Source organism: Sceloporus occidentalis, unplaced genomic scaffold, assembly GCF_023333645.1.
Source record: "Sceloporus occidentalis isolate IW3139 unplaced genomic scaffold, rSceOcc1.0.p SCAF_1, whole genome shotgun sequence".
NCBI lineage: Eukaryota > Metazoa > Chordata > Lepidosauria > Squamata > Phrynosomatidae > Sceloporus > Sceloporus occidentalis.
Window position 1 is genome coordinate 13,228,939 of NW_028316981.1, and position 21,687 is coordinate 13,250,625.

At 43.2% G+C, this 21,687-nt stretch overlaps 1 protein-coding gene across 3 annotated transcripts in view; it reads right to left on the reverse strand.

The window, feature by feature from the left end:
• Nucleotides 1-414: 414 nt before the first annotated feature.
• GPSM3 (G protein signaling modulator 3) overlaps nt 415-21,687 on the reverse strand; it is a 73,539-nt gene continuing 52,266 nt past the window's right edge. For all 3 annotated transcript variants that reach the window (XM_089506313.1, XM_089506330.1, XM_089506322.1), the window contains exons 3-5: nt 20,348-20,498; nt 7,708-7,883; nt 415-2,648 (exon numbers count right to left, since the gene is read on the reverse strand). In XM_089506313.1, the coding sequence (XP_089362439.1) occupies nt 2,469-2,648; nt 7,708-7,883; nt 20,348-20,498 (507 nt within the window). In that variant the 3' untranslated portion in view covers nt 415-2,468. The remainder of the gene's footprint in view (nt 2,649-7,707; nt 7,884-20,347; nt 20,499-21,687) is intronic.

Sequence of the window (21,687 nt, forward strand, 5' to 3'; positions counted from 1 at the left end):
AATTGTCACTTGCTATTTGATGTTCTTTTGTTGTCTGTTTTATTGAATCATTTCCTGTACTGCTATGTATTTTATATGTATTATCATACTAGACAGGCCCCTTCCCCACCACCACTCCCTTCTCCTTTTGTGTCGTGTCTTTTTAGATTGTAAGCCTGAGGGCAGGGAACTGTCCAATTAAAAAGATTGTATGTACAGCACTATGTAAATTTACAGTGCTTTATAAATAAAGGTTAATAATAATAATAATAATAATAATAACAACAACAACAACAACAACAACATGACAACCATGTTTAAATATTTGAAAGAATATCATACTGAGGAGGGAGCAAGCTTGTTTTCTGCTGCTCCAGAGACTAAGACACAGAGCAATGGATGCAAACTATAGGAAAAGAGATTCCCTCTAGTTGCTCGGCCCCAGATGTGCAATTGGCAAGATGCGCAATAATGGCTGCTCCGAAACTGTTGCTTCTATTTTTATTACCATAACTAATGAGGTTGTGGCAAGAACAGAGCTCATGTGGTAATTATGTCCATAATGTTCAGGCACTGAGTGTGGGAAAGATCTTGGGGTTACATCTCAATGTACATAAACTTTGTTTCATGCACAAAATTATTAAAACATATTATGTATAAAATTACCTTTAGGCTATGTGTGAAGGTCTATACAAAACATAAATGAAGTTCATGTTGAGCCTTGGGTCGCATTTCCAAGATATCTCATTGTCTATATGGAAATATTCCAAAATCCAACCCCTGCACAATCCAAAATACTTCTAGTCCCAAGCAATTCAGATAAGGGAGACTCAACCTTATCTGCAATCTGTAAGCCACTAGAGGATTTAGAATGCTATAGTTTGGATGGGGATTATAGAAAGTTAGCAGGAAATACAGCTTTGCTTTGGACCCACAGTTACAATTCTACCTGCAGCTGAATGGGGAACAGCATAGATTCTGAAGCACTGAAGAGTCCCAGGATGAAAACATGTAAACCAAACAATATCCCTAATTGTTTTTTTTTTCTTTTTAATAGAAGCACATAAAACAATTCTTTTACAAGCATATTTGAGTAAGCTGAATTTCATGTTTTTAAAAAGTCCAAGTAAATGTCCTAGGCTTACCTTTAGTACAGTGGTAGGCAACATGTGGCCTTCCAGATGTTGTCCAACTTCAAAACCCATCAGCTCTCACAGGTGCTATTCTGGCTAGGGATGATGGGAGTTGCAACAGTCCAAAATCTGGAGGGCTAAACACTGCACACCCCTGCATTAGAACACCACATTATCTGCCAATAAAACTTATTTTCTGGCAGATATCATTAACACCAGGCACACATCAACTTAATTAGTCCACAATGCAAATCACTTTCACCATCTTAATGGTAGTCACATACAACAAACTGGGCTTCTGTTGTTCCCTTTCCTGTTGCTAGACTTTTCTGTTCTGTTCTAATCCCTCCCTCACTTGAGGAAGAGTTCTTTGAATATCCACAAACTGCATACTAGCTTGTGAGATTTGTGGTTCCTGCTAGAGATATTATACTATTGCTACCTCCAGCAGAGGCTTTGGACTTTTCTTGGCAGTAGCTGAGCGGAAGACATCTACTTTTTAGGACAGAAGGAAATCTTAGCCAGAATGAAGCAATTAGCAGTTTGCGATGCTGTGCTTGGAGAGAGCCTGCCTTTGTACTGTAGCTGCTCAGGGTTGTTGTTTTTATCACAACACGTGATACCTTTGCTGTGTGACATTTTCTGATGTAGCAGAGCTTGATTTCTAGGCGATTACTACACATGGCTTTTAAACCGCAATTAAAGTTAGAAAAAAGTGCCTTTGGCAACACTTATCGCATAGCATTGCCTCCAACCTGTAGCTGCTGTGTCTCTGAAGCATGGGTCGGGTGTCCCTTTTTATTGATGGGGGAAACCTGTCAATAAGCTCTCAACTGTGCTGCAGTTCCATTTGTCTTCAGGTGCAAAACACTGTTGTTGTGGCAGTTTCTATATTAGCAATCATGTGGTGTCAGCATCTCCTCTTCTCCCCTTCTCCACTCTCCTCCTTGCTATTTCCAAACAGTCTGATTTCCTTCATTTTATTTTTATTTTGCTTAAATTGCATTAGCATAATTCCCAAACTGTGTTAAAAATAACAGCAATAATTAAAAAACCTGAAAAACTGAAAAGCACACCAGGTAGGGCACAGGGCAGGAAGGCTGGGTTAAGGAACAGTGCAGAAGAGAGTGTGATGGCCGAAATAGCCCCAGTAGTGCTATTGCAGAGACATGTGATAATGGCTGCTCTCAAACCAGTGGGTATCCATTTTCATTAACTAATGCAATTGCAGCAAGAACAGTCCTCAGTCCCAACTACCATTCATTCAGGTGCAAGAAAGTTCCAATATTTCAAGGCAAGTGTCCCAAGTCACTAAAACTGCACCTGTTGAAAGGCAGGGGCGGTCTGGTGGTGGGTTTACACACCATGAATGAAGGAGGGTTGCCTCCTTTGCAAGGATGGTGCAGAAAGACTGGGAGGAAGAGTCGAGCGCTGATCTTCCATCCGGGTCCCTTGGGCTCTCATCAGCAAGTCCAGAAGGCCCTGAATTCCTACTGGGATGGGCGGCTCAGTACGCTGGTCCTCAAGACGCTGGCTCTGGGAGGAAAATAGAAATTAATAGTCACTGCTACCCAAAGGACAAAGAGAAGCACACTACTTGCAGAGAGAAGGTAGACACAATTTACGTTGTCACCAAAGCTTCTGATTCTCCAGTCTGGCATACATAATTTTGCTCCACTGGTAATTAATGCCTGGGCAATTACTTCTTTGGACCACAGCTTCCACAATTCCATGATGGGTGCGGGAGTCTGGATGCAAACCACCACCATTCCAACTTGTTTAAGCTCTGAGGAAATAGGGGGAAGCTCCTGATGACTCCTGCTTTCAACAGAATAGCATACAATCCAATTTGTTGTTGTTGTTGTTGCTGTGTGCCTTAAAGTCCTTTCCCAATTATGACAACCCTAAGGTAAACCTATATGGGGTTTGGGGGAACTGAGTGTATGTGCCTTGTCCAAGTTGTTTTCCATGGCTGAGAGGGGAAGTGAACCCTGATTTCCAGTCGTAATCCAATGCTCAAACCACTACACCATGCTGGCCTGGCTTTTGAATTTCTCATCATTGTGGATCAAGTGGTGTGGACAGGCAGAGACTTCAAGGAGGAGAAGCCTGTGTCTCTGGGTTTGTAAAGGGTGACACGTGTACTAGGCATGGAAAGAAAGCCTATGCTCACCGTTTACTGTTTGTTTATTTAGAATATTGATATGCTGCTCTTCAGCCAAAATGGATCCCAGAGGGACTTACAAATTGTTAATTAGACAGTGACTTCAGGTTTGCAATCTAAAAAGACAAGAACAGAAGAAAAGGGGGAAGGGAATTAAGTTCAGCAGATGCTGGTTGCTCTTCTCTCCATCAGAGGCAGGAATGGAAGGAGGGCCTCGCACAAGCGAGTTGCACTTGCTGATCTTCCTTCCCTTCCTGCTCATTGTTGCTCAGGGTGACTACATTCAAAAGAGGATGGGGCTCTTGCACATTCAATAGATGAAAAACTTCAAGAAATGGGAGCTGGTCATTCATGCTTCACCTGCTCACATTCCTTCATGTGTACACTTATCAAATATGCTAGCTGAAGGTCAATTTAGACCAGGGCTAGGAAACAACTATGGATACAGAAGTCTTGGTGGTGGGAGTGGAATCCTCCATGGGCCACAGACAGTGCCCAAAATGCCAAACCCACCTCCCCAAGCAACCCAGAAGTAGTTAGAAGCTCATTGCAATTTTTCATATCAGGTGTTGTTGTTGTTGTTTTTAATCTATATATGTTACACCTATTCAAAAGAGTGAATTTCTTCTCCTGAAAGGATCTATGATGCGCAATTCATTTTTTTTTGAACTCGACAAAGAGGACTCTACGATGCTCTGGACTTTTTTTTTAACAATGCTGATATATATATATATAACTAAGGTAAATTATGGTTATGTATGTGACATGCAGTGGTTTAGTGTTTAAGACACCAATTTTGACAATCAGAGGATCAGAAAGTTGGCAGTTTGAGGCCTGAGTGCTGCATGATGGGTGAGCTCCTGTCACTACTCCCAACTTCTGTGGTACCTATTTATCTACATGCAAATGCAAGTAGATAAATAGGCACATTGACAGCATTCAGTGCAGTCATACTGGCCACATGACCACTGGAGTAATCTTTAGACAACGCTGGCTCTTCGGCTTAGTAACAGAGATGAACACTGTCTCCTACAGTTGGTTATGACACTAGACATTCATGTCAAGGGACTACCTTTACCTTTACCTTTTATATGTGACCTATAGTATATATAAAAAAGCAAGTGATCTGTTTGGAGGGGGAGATAGCATAGACTGCTGAGGGTGACTGGTAAATGGCTGGGCCCAGGCGTATCATTGGTGGGGTGCGGGAAATGAAGGCTGGACTGAGTGACACCCCAAGGATATGATGAGGCTGCTGGGAGAGCAAGAAAGTGTGTCACCTCTGCCAAGCAACCATGCCAGACTGGGGTTGCTGGGAGGCTGCAGAAAAAGGCACATGCACACACCCATTCCAGCTTCACCGCTGTCGTGGCTCTTTCAGCTGATGGAGCCAACCAGAGAAGCCCAAATGAGAAGCTCTTCAATCTCCTCCCTTCCATCACCTCTCACTGCCTCACTCACTCAGCTGCCCAAGTGCCCCCCCCCCCGCCAGCAGCCCTTTCTGGGTCTGGCTGGCTGGAGGGGCAAACAAGCAAGACAGTGGGAGAAGAGGAAGGGCTGGGCAGTGTACCCCAAGGGGCCCACCACAGCCCTTTCCAAGCACTCAAATCAGGTGACACCAACCCCAGTGATGCCACTGAGTGAGGCTTTGAAAGGGTTTTTTAAAAGCCTGGAGTGCATGACAGTCAGAGAAAGATGTGAGTCAGAGCTAGGAACGAGACTAGGAGAATCATACTGAGGATGGAGCAAGCTTATTTTCTGCTGCTCCAGAGACTAGGGCACAGAGCAATGGATACAAACTACAGGAAAAGAGATTCCACCTCAACAACAAGAGGAACCTCTTGACAGTAAGAGCTGTTCGACAGTGGAATGTGCTGCCTTAGAGGATGGTGGAGCCTCCTTCTTTGGAGGTTTTAAAACAAAGGTTGGATGGCCATCTGCTGGGGGTGCTTTGATTGTGTGTTCCTGCATGGCAGAATGGGGTTGGACTGGGTGGCCTTTGAGGTCTTTTCCAACTCTAGGATTCTATGAGATGTTGAGGCTGAGCTAGTTAGAGAAGAGCAGAGTAAGATATGAGATAATGAAGGAAAGTAGTTTGTTGTGCTTTGGCTCAGCTAGGATTAAAAAGAGATAGTGAAAGAGTTAGTGAGATGTGTTAAGAGTCAATTAGGATTTGAGTGTGTTAAATAAGTAACGATAACAAGTAAGCCTTGGGATTCTGCAACCATAAGCTTCTGTACACTAAGTAACCTTCAACCACGTGTTGTACGTCTGCTTGATAAATTATTTCTGTAATATACACAGGTTCTCTGGGAACTTTACAATAGTGCTATCAGAGTGGTCGAGTTCAGACACACAGAGGAGTTTATCATACGAAAGAGATCGGGAGTTTATCTTGTGAATATCCCGGGAAAATTGTGTAATTACATGAAACGATTTCACACGACATCGCACAAAACCCGTCATTAAAGTGGTCACAAAGAAGCATGAATGCACATCTTTTTACTTTCAGGATTTCAGTGATAATGCATTTCCGATATCACTTTATTTGTGCAATTTCGTGTGATAAGCATTAGCGCAATTACTCGCCATTTCCGCTTCACTTGCAGAATGCTTTAAATGCACTTTAATCTTTCTTTAATGCTGAAATTAGCCCCATTGTGATAAACTCCATAACTTGGATGAAATGGTGGTGGGATAAGAGGAGACTGTCATACATTGGCGATATATAACTTTTAATTTTATGTTGGATGATTTTACTGTGTCCTGCAATCATGTGTTTTAACTTAAGGTGTTTTTGTGTACTTTGGTCTGTGTTGTACCCTGCTTCAAACCTTGGGAAGAGGCAGGTATGAAATCATCATCATTACCACCGCCATCATTATAATATTTTGAGAATACAGGACTCACTAGAAAAGACAATCATGCTTGGCAAGGTAGCAGTTGGTAGGAAAAGAGGAAGATCACATTCCAGATGGATCGACTCTCCCAAGGAAGCCACAGTCTTGAACCCGCCAGACCTGAGCACAGCTGCTGCTGATGGGGTGACTTGGAAGTTTCTCATTCATGGGACTGTTGTCATTCAAAGTTGTCTCGACTGCAGTTAATAACAACAATGTGGAGGTCCCCACAAGGTCCTGGGAGTTTGCAGAGATCAAGGTCCCCAAAACATTCTTGGAGGCCATGCATAGCCCCAAGGCTGCACTTTGCCCACCTCTGGTGTAGTCACTTAATGTATGCAACAAAATGTTGCAGTGTGGGGTACTCCCAGTTCAGGAATCCAGTGTTTCCATTATAACCTCTCCCACTCCAAATGTTAGCACACTGCTACCACTGAGCACACTACATCTTTGCTAGGCTGCTTTTAGGACAGCTTCCACCCTACCTGCCTCCACCTTTGGGCTTCCAAATTTTGGGTCCCCTCTCCCCCCAACTGGGGTTGGTGTCACTCCCTTAAAGTTGCGACCACTGACCTACTGACATAAGAGCCACCACTAGGTGGAAGTATTTGGGGCGACATTGCTTAAAGAGGTATCCAGTGCCACCTTGTGCAAGACTTCTCTGAGGATTCCTCCCATCATGCAGATGGGTAGTGCTATTTTTTCTCCATAAGCAACAGTGCTTATAATACCAACATCAGAAAGGTAGCAAAGGAATAATATCAGAGAGCCAGCATGCTGTAGTGGTTTGAGCACTGGACTACAACTCTGGAGACCAGGGTCTGAATCCCTGTTCAGCCATAGGAAATGGAAAACAGGAAATAATTGAAATGAATACTGAAGAAAACTAAGGAAGAAGCAGGCTTACAGCAGAAAAATTCAGAAAACAGAAATGATAACCTCAGATTATTTACATAATGTTAAAGTAGATGGTGAACTAGTTAAATGAAATAGTTTTGAAATAATTTAGAAATACTGAAATAGTTTAATGATTTTCTGTGTCTTGGCTGAGTCATAAATTAAAATGGAGACTGTAAGGACCTTGGGCAACTCACACATTCTCAGCCTCAGTGGAAAGCAAAAGGCAACCCCCCCCCCCCGAACAAATTCTGCCAAGAAAACCCCTTGATAGGTTTGCCTTAAGGGGCACCGTAAGTTGGAAATGAAGGCACACAACAACAATAATATCAGTAAGACAGAGCCAATGTGGAATAGCAGTCTGGGTGTAGAATTAGAATCTTGGAGACCAGGGTTCAGATTCCTGCTTGACCATGGAAACCCACTGGGTGACCTTGGGAAAGTCACACTCTCTCAGCCTCAGGGGAAGGCAATGGCAAACCTCCTCTGAACAAAACTTGCCAAGAAATGGTTGTGAGAGGGTTGCCATAAATTAGAAATGACTTGAAGGCACACAGCAGCAAAGAATATCAGTAAGAATGATTGATTTGCCACCTGCATGCTCCAGCCTTCTGTGGAGGACAATGCCACTCACCTGATGTGCCAGGATAGTGTCATAGAGCTGCTCTTTGGCAACCTTTGAGCTCCCAGCGCATGTTTCTTCAGCCCCTGCAAAATCAGCACGCTGGTCATTGAGTCTCTTTGCCTGGACCTTGGCTACCATATCAAAGAACTCCTCAGCCTGGAGCGATGTCAAGGAAGAGAAGAAGACTGGAAGAAGAAAGGAAACAGGATGCTAAACATCACAGAACAAGCACAGGTAACTACCCCCAACAACATTTTGTAGTCCTAAAATGTAGCCCAAGCCCTAGCTGTGTGTTTGCATATAATATTATACAGTGCATGATCATGGAACAGTCAGCTGCATTTCCATTACAATCCTGCAGAGGACAGTAAAGCAATTTGGTGCATAAACTAAAAATGGGTGGGAGGATGGTATAATATGCTAGAAGGAGAGAATATAGAATGATGGTCCCCATTCCAGAAGGATGGATTCAAATCCAAGAAGCCATGGCTTTGAGGCTGCAAGATATGAGTAGGATGAGTCTCCCTTATCCAATAGACATCTAGGGGTAGCTGTGTTGGCCATATAGCAAATCCAATAACATCCAAACAATGATAACCTTTATTGGACCAACCAAAATGCACAATTACATGTTACAAGCTTTCGAAGTCACACTGGCTTCTTAGTCCAGGGTTCAAATACCAGCTTGACCATGTAAATCCACTGGGAGACCTTGGGCAAGTCACACTCTCTCAGCCTCAGAGGATGGCAATAACTATCCATGCCATCTGGGCTCTATTTGTACCATTAAATGGAGAGGAGTCCAAGATTTCTTTTTAAAAAGAGCACACATGCCTTTGTATTACCCAGTTTCATAGCACTTTTAATTGTCATGGGTATACCACAAGCAGTTTGGGGGTTTCTGCTTGCTGAGGTACTCAAGGCACCAAATTACTTGATGCGAAAGAGGCTGATGATTAAATTAGTTTAACTCAAAGGTGAAAACAGCACCCAAGGTATCTCGCCAAACCACAAACCCCAAGAACTCCTTGTGATATAGATATGACAGTAAAAGTGGTAAGATGATAACCATACAACTTTGTAGAAGTTGAGATATGAGGTAAGACTTACAGCCACTATTCTGACCTGTTGTGCAACAAAAGCCTGCCTTTCGGTGAATTTAGCGAATGAATTGACGCCACAGTTGTGACAGACATATTTTGGATCCTTGGAGATATACAATTATACAGTGACCCACCTCTGTACTACAGCAGCCATACTGGGTGAGTGATTATGGGAACTGTAGTCAAAAGCAGTAATATCGGCAAGCTTTTTTTTTGTTAAGCATACAAAATACTTTTCCTACATTGGCTAAGTAATCCTCAAAGTAACCTTGAGCGTGGTCAGTCAGTGTGACTGTTCCTATTGCACAAACAAAATGTGGATACAAGGCTGAACACAAGCCCTACCACGAAATGTTAAATGCTTCAAGAAGAATTCCCAGATTTGGAGATTCTCCACAATGAGGAAAGCTTGGCAAGGTCGAGGGAAGCAGAAAAAGAGGGAAACCACATTCCAGATGGATGGACTCAAAAATCCAAAATGCCATGGCCCTCAGTCTGCAAGATGTGAGTAGGACTGCTCTTGACGAATGACTTGGAGGTCCCTCATTCATAGAGTTGCCCTAAATTGACATCGACGGTTAACAATACACTTGCTGAAAACAGGTTGCCCCCCTGCATTTGTGGCAGATATATTCCCAGACTTACTGTTTATAAGTGAAGCCACCAATAATAACGAGTCACTATAGAATCACACTGGGGGACCTAAAAATGCCTAGAGATGATGCCTCTCTAGACATCTGGAGATCTTACATTGCAACTCTATGGTCATATTCTGCCAGATGTTGACCATAAAGTTATGCTGTAGGACTTTCAGATGCCTAGAGAAATCTCTCCCTCGCTCAGCCCTGGCCACATTAAATGAAATCATGGTTACCGATACTATGGATGCCGGGTGAGGCAATCTTTATCTACATCTTCTTTAGCTGTTAATAGCACAGGAGCTCTTTGAGAAGAAAATATAATAAAGAAAAAGGAAGATGAGTAAACAAAACAATGTAGCTTGTAGGTTGTATTTTCCACACATTACATTCAAAAAACCTTATCTTCATTTAAGGAAGAAAGGAATGGTGCTCACTGTCATCTCTGCTGCCAGCATACACCTTATTGTATAATAACTTGTCGAATACAATTTGACCTACATGCTCATATGAAGGTAACTATGAGATAATCTTACATATTTGAAGGTTGCAATAGCAACCTTCTTCATGAAACAAATTTATTTACTGTGGCATTTTTTATTTTGGATCAGTCAATTGGTCCAGAACAAGAAATGCCACTTTCATTACTATCAGTCTACTTACTAGTTACCCAAAGGTCAACTGTGGCAATATTTACAATCCTTCTGGTCTCTATATATGGACCATCAGCAACATGAGCTTCAGTCCCCCCAGTGTTGTGGAAACCCTGATCAGAGAAACTGAAACCAACAAGTTTAGTTTATAAACCCCTTTCTCTTCCATGCCAACATTCTCTGAAGATGCCAGTCACAGCTGCTGGCAAAACGTCAGGAAAAACTCTTCTAGAACACAGCCTTGTAGCTCGAAAAACCCACAAAAAAACTAGTTTATAAATGTTTGTTGGAAAGCACTAAATTTGACGCTAATCAAATTAGAATTGAGTTGAACAAAGAACTAGGCTGTTCTGTGCAAATTAACTAATGGAAAGCTAACCTTAGCTTCAATATCTAAAATGTTTTTTAGACCTAAAACTGTGTTTGGTCCAGCTAAAATCAATGTTTCAGGTGTACTGGTAACATGATGCCCTTTTAAATAAGAAATTCCTTCCGTCAATAAATGTTGGGATAATAATGCAGATAACATTTCCTTTTGGCATACAATGTAGGTACATTCAGTCCTCAATTACTCCTTTCGGTTGGACGCATTGCAACACATTAATTTTGTACTAAAAAAGTATTCAGCATTTATAAAGCCCCATGATCTTTTTAATTATATACCTATGACTTGGGCTACAACTCTGGAGGCCAGAACTCAAATCCCTGCTCAGACATGGAAATTCACTAGGGGTGCATTCACACTAGTGGTTTTGTAGCGAGGAGATCTGAGGAGATTGGATGTTGTGATTCCGAATTGAGGTTCCCTCTACAATTGCCCTGATCAAATATCTCTGGTGCAATTTAACCCTATTTATGTTCACACTACCGTCAGTATTGATTTAAAATGGAGCCTCCATACCGAACATGTTAGATCATTCTCAGGTTTTTTTAAACTATCAGTCAAAAGATGCACATCTGCATCATTCTGCTTCCACTGTCATAATTGGTGATGTGACTCTGCATCTGCAATAATATGGTGCTTTGTCAACAAAGAGTTGGAGGTCCACAGGTGGGAAGGCAAGACCCCAGGTGAGGTGGGATGTTCCACCCCTCTGCATGTAACCCCTACCCTATCAGCCTTGGAGGATGGCAATGGGAAGCCCCTCTGAACAACCCTTGCCAAGAAACCCCATGATAGGCTCACCCTGGGGGTGAGTCACACTATCTCAGCCTCAGAGGATGGCGATGACAAGCCCCTCTGAAGAACCCTTGCCAAGAAACCCTGCGAAGCCATGCAAACACAATGGTGCACAGAAACTGTCAAACCTAACAAAACCCCACAAGCTGCACCATATTCTCAAAAGAACCCTCTCCCCGGCTTTGGCGATGCCTGTGAAGGTAAGGGGACTAATTCACTGGCAGAAAAGGAAAACAGCTGCGCGGTGGTTTAGAGGGACCACCTGACAGTGCAGGAAATTTGAATCCACTGGATTTAAAGAGCCGGTATCTTCATCCACAAACTGCGAGCACTGACAGGGGAAAACAATGGTGGTTTGCCACCAAGCCAAGACCTGTGGGACCTGCCCTCTGCCCACCCCCTGTCCATTACCCCTCTCTCCTGGGTGCCCCCGAATGGGATCAGCAGCACATTCCCATTGGTGGCTCCCTAAAAAGGCCTGGCACTTTAAAAAAGGCACAGAAAATGCCTCGGTTTCAAAAGCATCGGGTTAAGGGGGATTTTTGCCAGTTTCCCCCCCACCCCCAAAATTCGGGTTGGGAAAAACCGGTGCAAATATGAACACCCCCCTTTTAAACTGGTTTCCAAACCAGTTTATAATGTAGTGTGAATGCACCCTAGGTGGCCTTGGATGACTCACACACTCTCAGCCCCAGAAAGCCCCATGATAGGTTCACCTTAGGATCTCCATAAATCAAAAAGGCCTTGAAGGCACATAGCAACAATGACATGAAATTTAACTGAGGATCAGTGTTGTTGAATCTTTCATGTTGTAAAAGACCTGAACTCCAAGATTGAAAAGATAAACAATGGTCACAGGATCTTACTGCTTTACATTACACATGAACATACCTTTTATAGATGTCATAGCATCATAGAATTGTAGAGTTGGAAGAAACCACAAGAGCAATCCCCCCTGCCATGTAGGAAATCTAAATCAAAGCATCCCCAACAGATGGCCATTAAGTCTCTGTTTAAAGACCTCCAGGGAAGGAGACTCCACTACACTCCAAGGAAGGAGTGTGTTCCACTGTTGAACAGCCCTTACTGTCAGGAAGTTCCTCCTAATGTTGAGGTGGAATCTCTTTTCCTGCAGCTTGCATCCATTGCTCCATTGGGTCCTAGTCTCTGGAGCAGCAGAAAACAAGCTTGCTCCCTCCTCAATATGACATCCCTTCAAATATTTAAACAGGGCTATCATATCACTTCTTAACCTTCTCTTCTCCAGGCTTAAACATCCCCAGCTCCCTAAGTCGTTCCTCACAGAACATGGTTTCCAGTCCCTTCACCATTTTAGTCACCCTCCTTTGGACACGCTCCAGTTTCTCAACATCCTTTTTGAATTGTGGTGCCCACAATTGGACACAGTATTCCAGGTGGGGCCTGACCAAAGTAGAATAAAGTGGCACTATTATTTCCCTTAAACTAGACACTATACTTTTATTGATGCAACCTAAAATTGCATTGGCCTTTCTAGTTGCCGCATTGCACGGTTGACTCATGTTCAACTTGTGGTCTACCTGGACTCCCAGATCCCATTCACACATAATTTCATTCAGCCAGGTGTCCCCCATCCTATATCTGTGCATTTCATTTTTCCGCGCTAAGTGCAGTACCTTACATTTCTTCGTGTTGAATTTCATTTTGTTAGTTGGCCCAGCTTTGTAGTCTATTCAGGTCGTTTTGAATTTTGATCCTGTCCTCTGAGGTATTAGCTATTCCTCCTACTTTGGTGTCATCTGTAAATTTGATAGGTATGCCCCCAATTCTGTCATCCAAGTCATTGATAAAGATGCTGAATAGCACTGGACCCAGGACAGAGCCCTGTGGGACCCCACTGGTCACTTCTCTCCAGAATGAAAAGGAGCCATTGTTGAGTACCCTTTGGCTTCGGCTGGTCAACCAATTACAAATCCATGTAACAGTTACCTTGTCTAACCTACATTTTACAAGCTTGTTTGCAAGAATGTCATGGGAAACCTTGTCAAAGGCCTTACTGAAATCAAGATATACTATATCCACATATAGCTTCAAGAAATGTACTTTTAGAAATTTGGACAGCATTATGTCTAGCCCTTGTTTGTATCCTATATACCTCCGCTTCCTTCTTCACTCTGAGTCTTTCCTGCTTTTTTGTAAACATATTTTTAAAAACCCAATGCCTTTTTTTTATATAATGAAGCTAAGAACCCCTACCCTTCTATCTCCTAATGTACAGTAGGCACTCCACATTCACTCGGTTTAGGGGCACAGGACCCCCATGAAAATGGAAAAAACAGCAAATAAAAAAACACTATTTTTTTAAACCTGATAGAACACCTCTTTAGGAAACTCTAGGTCCTCCAGCACAACTCTGTGGTCCAGAAGTTGACCATAAAATCATGCTGGAGGACCTACAAATGCCTAGAGAAGTCTTATCTCTAGGCATCTCTAGGTCCTCCAGTGTGACTCCATAGTCAACTTCCGGCAGCGTCACACTGAAGAACCTAGAGACTGCTAGAGAAAACATATTAATCAAATCCATGAATAATCAAATCCACAAAAGTCAAATTCACAAACACAGAAAGTCAGTTGAATTTATAAAGACACCAGGAGGAAATTAATGGATTATGTTGGTGCACCCTTTCACAGTGGTGGCTTCCATGTCAGGGGAATGGTGAATCCGCTCTGGGCTTCACTGCAAACTTTAAAGTTTTGGTTGCGGTCTTTTGGATAGCTCCTTTTAAGTCTGCGTTAAACCCCAGGGCTGATTCACCACCACACTAACATGGGAGTCACCCAAATGTCACTGCCTGTTCCATAGTAATTTCCAATCTGTTGTCCTCCAGGTGTTTTGAACTTCAACTTCTAGAAGCCCCAGCCAACTTGGACAATAGTCAGGCATTCTGGGAGCTGAAGTCCAAAACATCTGAAGGAACAAAGTTTGAGAACCATTGAACTATATGGCAATCCCAACAGGAGGACAAGTACATTCAGACGTATCTGATGCCCGATGGAATGAAATGTTAGGAGACAGGAAGGCTGAATGAGAAACAGAGCAGAAGGAGAGAAAGAACTGCCAGAAAGAAAGAAAAAAGATGAGAGCGCAGAGAGGGAGCCATACAGCATGGGGACAATGAAATAAACGGAACGTGTTCTGAATCCATTGGGCTGTCCATACGGGCCAATAGGCCCAGGTTTCCCCTGGCCTCCTATCTAATTCAGATGACGTAGACAAAAACTCCAGTGGCAGAATCGGACCTGATACTGTCAGATCAGATGTGGATCTAGAGGATCCAGACTGATCCCAGGGTGATCAATTACCGATAGCCCAGGGTAATTTACCCGAGGTTTTCCTCAGCTGCTTTCACAGCCCCATGCACTTGATGTGCCATTGCTTTTACTCAGAAGCACCCCCCCCCCCGGTTGCCATGCCTGATACTGAGACAGGGTGCCTGGCCATGTGGGTGCAGCCAGGCACTCCATTTCCACATCAGACATGGTGATGAGGGGCTTCTGAGTAAGAGCAATGGTGTGGCAATGTAAGAAGTGCACACTGGTAGTGGGTCATGTGGTAGATGCAAGGACAGGTGTGTAAGTACCCACTTATCCTAATGCCAACCCAAGTGAACTGACCCTGGTGAGTACCATGATTAGGATAGCACGGGCTGAGCCCATGCTGTCTTGTCCCCCCTGTTCAGCTCCCATGTAAAGTTGGAATTGGTTGAATCATGATGGTAGAGAAACAATACTGAGATGATTTTGAAGCAAAACAAAACTGAGTGCATTTGACAGTCCCCACCCTCAGGCTTCCAATCTCAAGAGAGACATGTCTCCAAAGGAAAAGAGACCAGGGAGGGAGGAATCCAAGAACAAACTCAGTCAGGCCTGAGTTCTTCTGTGCAATGTTTTTATTGCAAGTTTTTATTGTCAGGGATGGGTGAATCAAAGTCACTATTGCTGCCAGTGGATGGGGCCAGGTTGGTCTCCTTTCCCTTTCTGCGATGATCTTCCAGTGTTGGGGGGAAGAGTTGTGCGTGCCACGCAGCTTGTTCTGGGCTCCATCAAGGCACCTGATGCCCTCAGGTGTGGTATGAAGGACACCACCAAATAGCCAGTCTTGTGTGTGAGCCAGGACAGGTTGTGCACTATCTTGCTTCAGCAAAATGTTTAGAGCCAGCTTCCATCTAAATTTCTGGAGCTTCAAAAAGTTTCTTTTCTAGGCTATACTTTGGGTTACCAGGTGTCCCTTATTACAGCCAGCCTTCCATATCCATGAATTCATTATCCACGAATTCAACCATCCACAGTTTGAAAATGTTTGTATGTATGTATGTATGTATTCCAATAAGCAAACCTTGATTTTGCCATTTTATACAAGGGACACCATTTTACTATGCGACTATATTTACTGGGACTTGAGGATCCACTGATGTTGGTATCCACTGGAAGTCCTGGAGCCAAATCCTAGCATCCTATTGTGCAGTAGTTCCCAGACTTTGGTCCTCTAAGTTGTTGGACTTCAACTCCCAGAATTCCTGATTGTTGGCCAAGCTGGCTGAGGCTTCTGGAAGTTGAAGTCCAAAACATCTGAACCATTGGCATAAGGAATGTCTCTTATTTGGAGACCAGAAAGTTTATCTGGCAGGTGGCCCTTGTGTTCCCTATTTGAGGGTTGGAAAGCTTTTCCTTTCATAAAAACTGGATGAGATGCCCCAAAAATCCCATTTTTTTTTTAGTATAGGCCCTTTATGAAGACAGAAATTAGTGCATCATATAACTTGTCAATGCAGACAAGATGTTAATTTTTTCAGAGAAACGCATGGTTAAGTGAACTGAATACTTTCATTTGGTACTTAGGTAGAACATAAACTTGTTAATACAGGTTGAGTTTCCCTTAACCAAAATGCTTGGGACCAGAAGTCTTTTGGATTTTTTTGGCCTTCGGAATGCTTGCATTTGCATATATGCATAATAAGACATCTTGAAGATGGGACCCAAGCCTAAACAAAAATTCATTTATTTTTTCTATATCCCTTAAACTCATAGTCCAAAGGTTTTGTGTATGAAACAAAGTCTGTGGACACTGAACCATCAGAAAGCAAAGGGGTCAACCTAAATAATTTTGTGCATGAATCAAAACATGTGTACACTAAACTGTTGGAAAGCAAAAGTGTCATTGTCTCAGCCACCCATGAGAAAAAGCTTTAGTATTTGGAGTATTTGGGGTTTCAACATTCCAGACAAGGGAGACTCCACCTTAGCTACTTCATGGTTTTGAACTCTGCTGTCCCTTGTTGCTGTTTTGAAAACCTGGCAACACAAGGTACAACACCCTGCCTTTCCTAGCCCAGTGGTGGTCCCTGGACTAGTGTCAGTTCCTGAGTCGTTGGCTGCTGATCCTTAGCAAGTTTCCAGGAAAGTAAGAAACCATGTAATGCAATATAAAAAAAAATTGTGCCAATGGGCACAAACATGGTGCCAGTCTCTAACACACTGGGGAAATAATAATTCCCAGTCCTTCACATCAGACAGCTTGGGAAGCACTGTCCTAGCCCATATGGCAACTAAGAGCCATGGGGATTATGGGAGCTGCAGTTCAAAAAGACAACTTGACTGAGTTCAGGTTTATCGTTATGCCCAACTGCAGACTTGTGTATTTTAGAACTGTTAGGTATCAAGAGAGAAAAGTACTGAGACAGCATTTTTAACTTCAGAAGCTTTTATCTATATATACATGAATGCATTTCTTCAAATAAAAGAAGCATGTACCCCAAGCGACAACAACAACAAAAAAAGCAAGAGAGATTTTCGGATAAATTTCTGCTGCTGTGGTGAACATCTTGTCAGAAGTGGAAAATTAATTACAGGCCCCTTGAACTAAATGACTGATATACAGGTCTTGTTTCATGAGAACCACCGGATGTTTAAGATTACACAATGAATAAGGTTCACCCGGAGGTTGAAAAAAACATATAAAGCTTATGCTATAATTAGGAAGTGAGAAAATAGATGTGGTTTATTTTGTCAAGCATTTCAGCTTCAATCTATCAGGCAGAAATATAAAACATACCCTAAAGGCACAATCTGTCCAAAGTGTGTATCTTTTGTATCCCACCTTTCCGCCAAGGGGAATATACAAAATTCTTCCTTCCCGTCTTCTTCCCCATTGCATTCCCCCCCCCCCTTGCAACCAAACTTTGGAAAAGTTATTTTTTGGGACAGTTACTCCTAGAATTCCCCAGCCAGCAGAGACAGTAGCCATGCTCGCCGAGGGTTTCAGGAACTTGTAGTCCCAAAAAGAAACTTTTCTAAGGGCCCATTCACATTACAAAAAAAATCGGTTCTGAAACCGATTCAATCACGTGAAGTTCCTACTCACCCCGAATCTCACACAAGCGAATCCGGGGCTTGCACACCCGTTCCGTGTTAAATGGCCCCTAGCGCGGTGTTTTTGAAATTGGCGCAAATACCGTTTCTTTTGGAAAACCCCGGGTCCTGGGAATGAGAACTTGGCCTCGATCACGATCGAGGCAAATTGAGGGAGGGATTTAGGTCAGAGGGTGGGCAAAGGGCAAGGCATTTCCTCCCCTCATCGGAGGGGAAGGGGAGGAGGAAAGAGCCCTGGGAAGAAGGGAGCAAGGGAAGGCATTCTTTAGGAGCCTCTTTTCCCTGCATCCCCTGCCCAAAGCCCTCTGTCGCTGGGCATTCCTTCCCTTGCAGGAGGAAAAAATTCAGGTCACGAACGGAGCTCATGTCAGGCAACCCCCCCCCCCCCTTTTCAAATTAAAACAATTTTTTTGGAGCGAATATGCACATTGAATACATTATGTTTGTATTCCAGAGGCAGATGGAGCTGGGCTTGCACTTTATATCCTTGGATTTCCTTGCCTTCTGCAGAGGGGGAAGCTACAAATGTTGCAAACAATCAATGTTACATTTTTAACAATTTTTTTGGAGCAAATATGCGCATGGTTTGTCTTCTTGAGCAGATACAGCAAGGGAAGCAAAGGGAAAGCTAATGTTGCTTTTAAAAGCATAAAAAAATGCATGGCAATCCCATCCTTTGCCTGGGACAGGGGCAGATCTGACCCCAAAGCCCACAGGTTTATAAAAAAAAAAAGAGAGAGAGAGGCATCTCTCTCCCTGCTTCAGCCGCTGAAACCCCTGTGCCTGGCTCTTTAAAAAGGGAGGACACTTTCCCCGATGCCCTGCAAACGTCACCATGACGATAGCTTGATTGGCAGCAGCCACCTCGCCAGCAGACACAGAATGCATTCGATTTCTAATTTGCAGGTCAAAATGCATTCGATTTCAAATTTGTAGTGGGCACTTGCTAACGGAGCGATTCGGGGGAGGGGCATCCGGATCAGCCCAGTTCCTTCCAGGTCTTTTAGACCAGTATGAATGGGGCCTAAGTGGTGCTAAAAACAACGCTTCAAGGTAGGCACGCCCAAGTGATAACAACAAGTCCAAAATGAACCTGTATTGCCTAGTACTCCACTCATTCTGGCTAAAAGTGTAGCAGTTTAATCCAGGAATGGTAATCATATGGTACTCTAAGACACTGGATTGCAACTCCAATCAACTCTAGCCTGGACAGTCATTGCCGAGGAATGCTGTGAATTGCAGTCCAACAATCTCTAGGGGGCTGCAAGATTCCCAGCTCTGGTTTAAGCCCTTTTAAGACACATCACTTTCAGCGAGATACAGAGACTATCTTGGAGGATGAGCAAGTTGTGACCCTCCAAATGTTCACATCCTAGCCAGCATGGCCAGTTGTGAACGATGATGGGAGGTATACTCCAGCAGAATCTGAAGAGCTAAGAATTGGCCAGCCCCTGGATATCTTCCCACAAAACAGCAGATGAGGTGGTGAACCTTTTACATAACTGTGACCTTTCAGACTACAGACGGAAGAAGGTTCATGACTTAATTTTCCTTTCTATCCAGAAGTTTAAAATTCCTCAGATGCAGAAAATAAACATCTCAGGGAAGAAAACTAAGTATTTGCTTTCTAAAGTGTTTGATTCTCCAGCCTGGAGATGGGCAGCCGCCTTTGTCAGCCTGGAGATGGGAAACCTGTGGCCCTCTAGATATTGATGGATTGCAACTCCCATCAGCCCTTGCCAGAATAGCTAGTGGTGAAGAACTACAGAAGTTGCAGCCCAACATCATCTGTGTGTCGAACCTGCCAGAAAAGATACGACAACTAAAAACACTGACAGCATTTAAAACAATATTAAAGACACATTTTTTCCGGTAGGCCTATCCAGTCGATTTTAAAACATGACCTTTTAACTTGTATATTTTAAAGAATGGTATACAGTACTTGAATTGTTTTATAGTACTGTATCATATTTTAACTGTTGATTTTATGTGTTTTCCTTTTAACTGTGCTTTGTATTTTTTAATCTATCTTTTTATTTACACAACACAAACACAAGACCTAACATTACCATAACAATACATACATTACCAAAATATTACACAATAACACTACCAAAAACTACCAAAACCTTACAGCATAACCTCCACCGACAACTGCTAAACTAATACCTTTTATAATAAAAAACAAACAATACTTCGGATCCTCGATTTTGGGGTTTCTTGTAATTTATTTTCTTTTTAGTTTTCTAAAGAATAATCAATCACTATCTAATTCTACGTAGGTTATTTACAAGAAGTGTCTATGGAGTAAGCATATATAATTATTTTGTATAAATGTTTTGTTTTGTATTTTAATATGCCGTACCCCTCCTTGAGCCCTGAGGAAAGGCTGGAGAGCAATAACATTCATCATCATCATCATCATCATCATCATCATCATCATCATCATCTGAGGGCCACAGCTGTCTCATGCTTGAACTACAGAGAAATTCAACACATGCAACTGAAGATTTAAAATGAAGACAGAGCTGGGGAGGGAGGACTTTTTGGACTATTGCACCAATACCACCTCCCCAAGAAGCTGGCATGGGGATTCTGGGAGTTGCAGTCCATAAATCAGTCCACACTTTTGGAAAAAGAGAAAACAGATAGGCAGAGCTACTTTACCTGTTGTGTCTGTCTCTAGCTCTCCCACTGGAGTGGCTGGCAAAGAGTTCCAGGGCCGCGCAGGATCATGCTGCCGAATTCTCTGCCTTGGACGCCAAAGAGCCCCCTGGTTTGGCAGGAAGCTGACATCGTCTTGAGACAAAGGGTGGGTCTGAATTGTAGGAAAGGAAGAATCAAGATTGGACTAGGCCATTTATTTGAGTTGGAAAGCTCAGCATCCCTTAGTTATTGGGCTCTATGGGCAACATTTTTGGTTACTTTAATTTTTTTTCCTGATAGGTCTGCTATGCCTAATGCAGGCAGACAAGAACTCAAGCCATGCTGTTGATGTCATGTAACTTTAGGATGGCTCCAACTTATGGTGACTGACCTTGTCACAGGGCTTTCTTGGCAAAATGTAGTCCAAGGATGCTTGCAATTGCTTTCATTTGAGTGTCCAAAGTCTCCTGATTGGTTTCCATGAATGGGCAGGGATTCGAACCCTGGTCTCCTTGAGCCCTTGGCTAAATCTGCTCTGCAGAAATAATGTAGTTTGACACAGGTTTAACTGACATGGCTCCATGCAATCGATTTCTGGGATATGTAGTTTTGTGAGCCATTTAGCCTTCCCTATCAGAGTGCTCTGGTGCCACAACTAACTATAAATCCCAGGATTCTATAGCATGGAGCCACAGCAATTAAAACAGTGTATTATTTCTGCAGTGCAGATTCAGCCCTGGTCCAAAACTCAAAGCTATGACACTACACTGATTCAGCGCTTATTACAAATCGGATTTTTATAAATCCTGATGTTGTTTGTTTTTCTAGCTTTCATAATAGTTTGATCTACAGAAAGTGTGTTTAATTCATTTCTGACTTATGGCATCTCTAAGGTATCTCTACCATTGGGGTTTCTTGGAAAGATCTCTTCATAGGAGGTGCCTTCCTCTTAGGCTGAGAAAGTGGGATTTGCCCAAGGTCACCCAATGGGTCTCTGGGGCTGAGTGGGAATTCGAACCCAGGTCTCCGCAAGTCCTAGTCCAGCACTCTAACTACTCCACCATGCTGACTCAATGGAAAACAGAAGGAAATTTTGCCAGGCCCATCTAATTCTATAATGCCCACATCTAGGGTTGCCATAAGTCAGGACCTCCAAACCGGGACAAATGTAGGACAACATTTTCAAATATAGGACACATTTTTTTTAAAATGGAGGACATGCGAGGAGGCCGCTGGCAATCGTGGTGATTGCCGGCGGCCCCATGGGCTCCTTCCCGGCCTCTGCCGAGGCTTCGGCCTCCACAGGGGCCGAGAAGGAGGGAGGAGGCCACAGGCGATCGTGGCGATCACTGGCGGCCCTG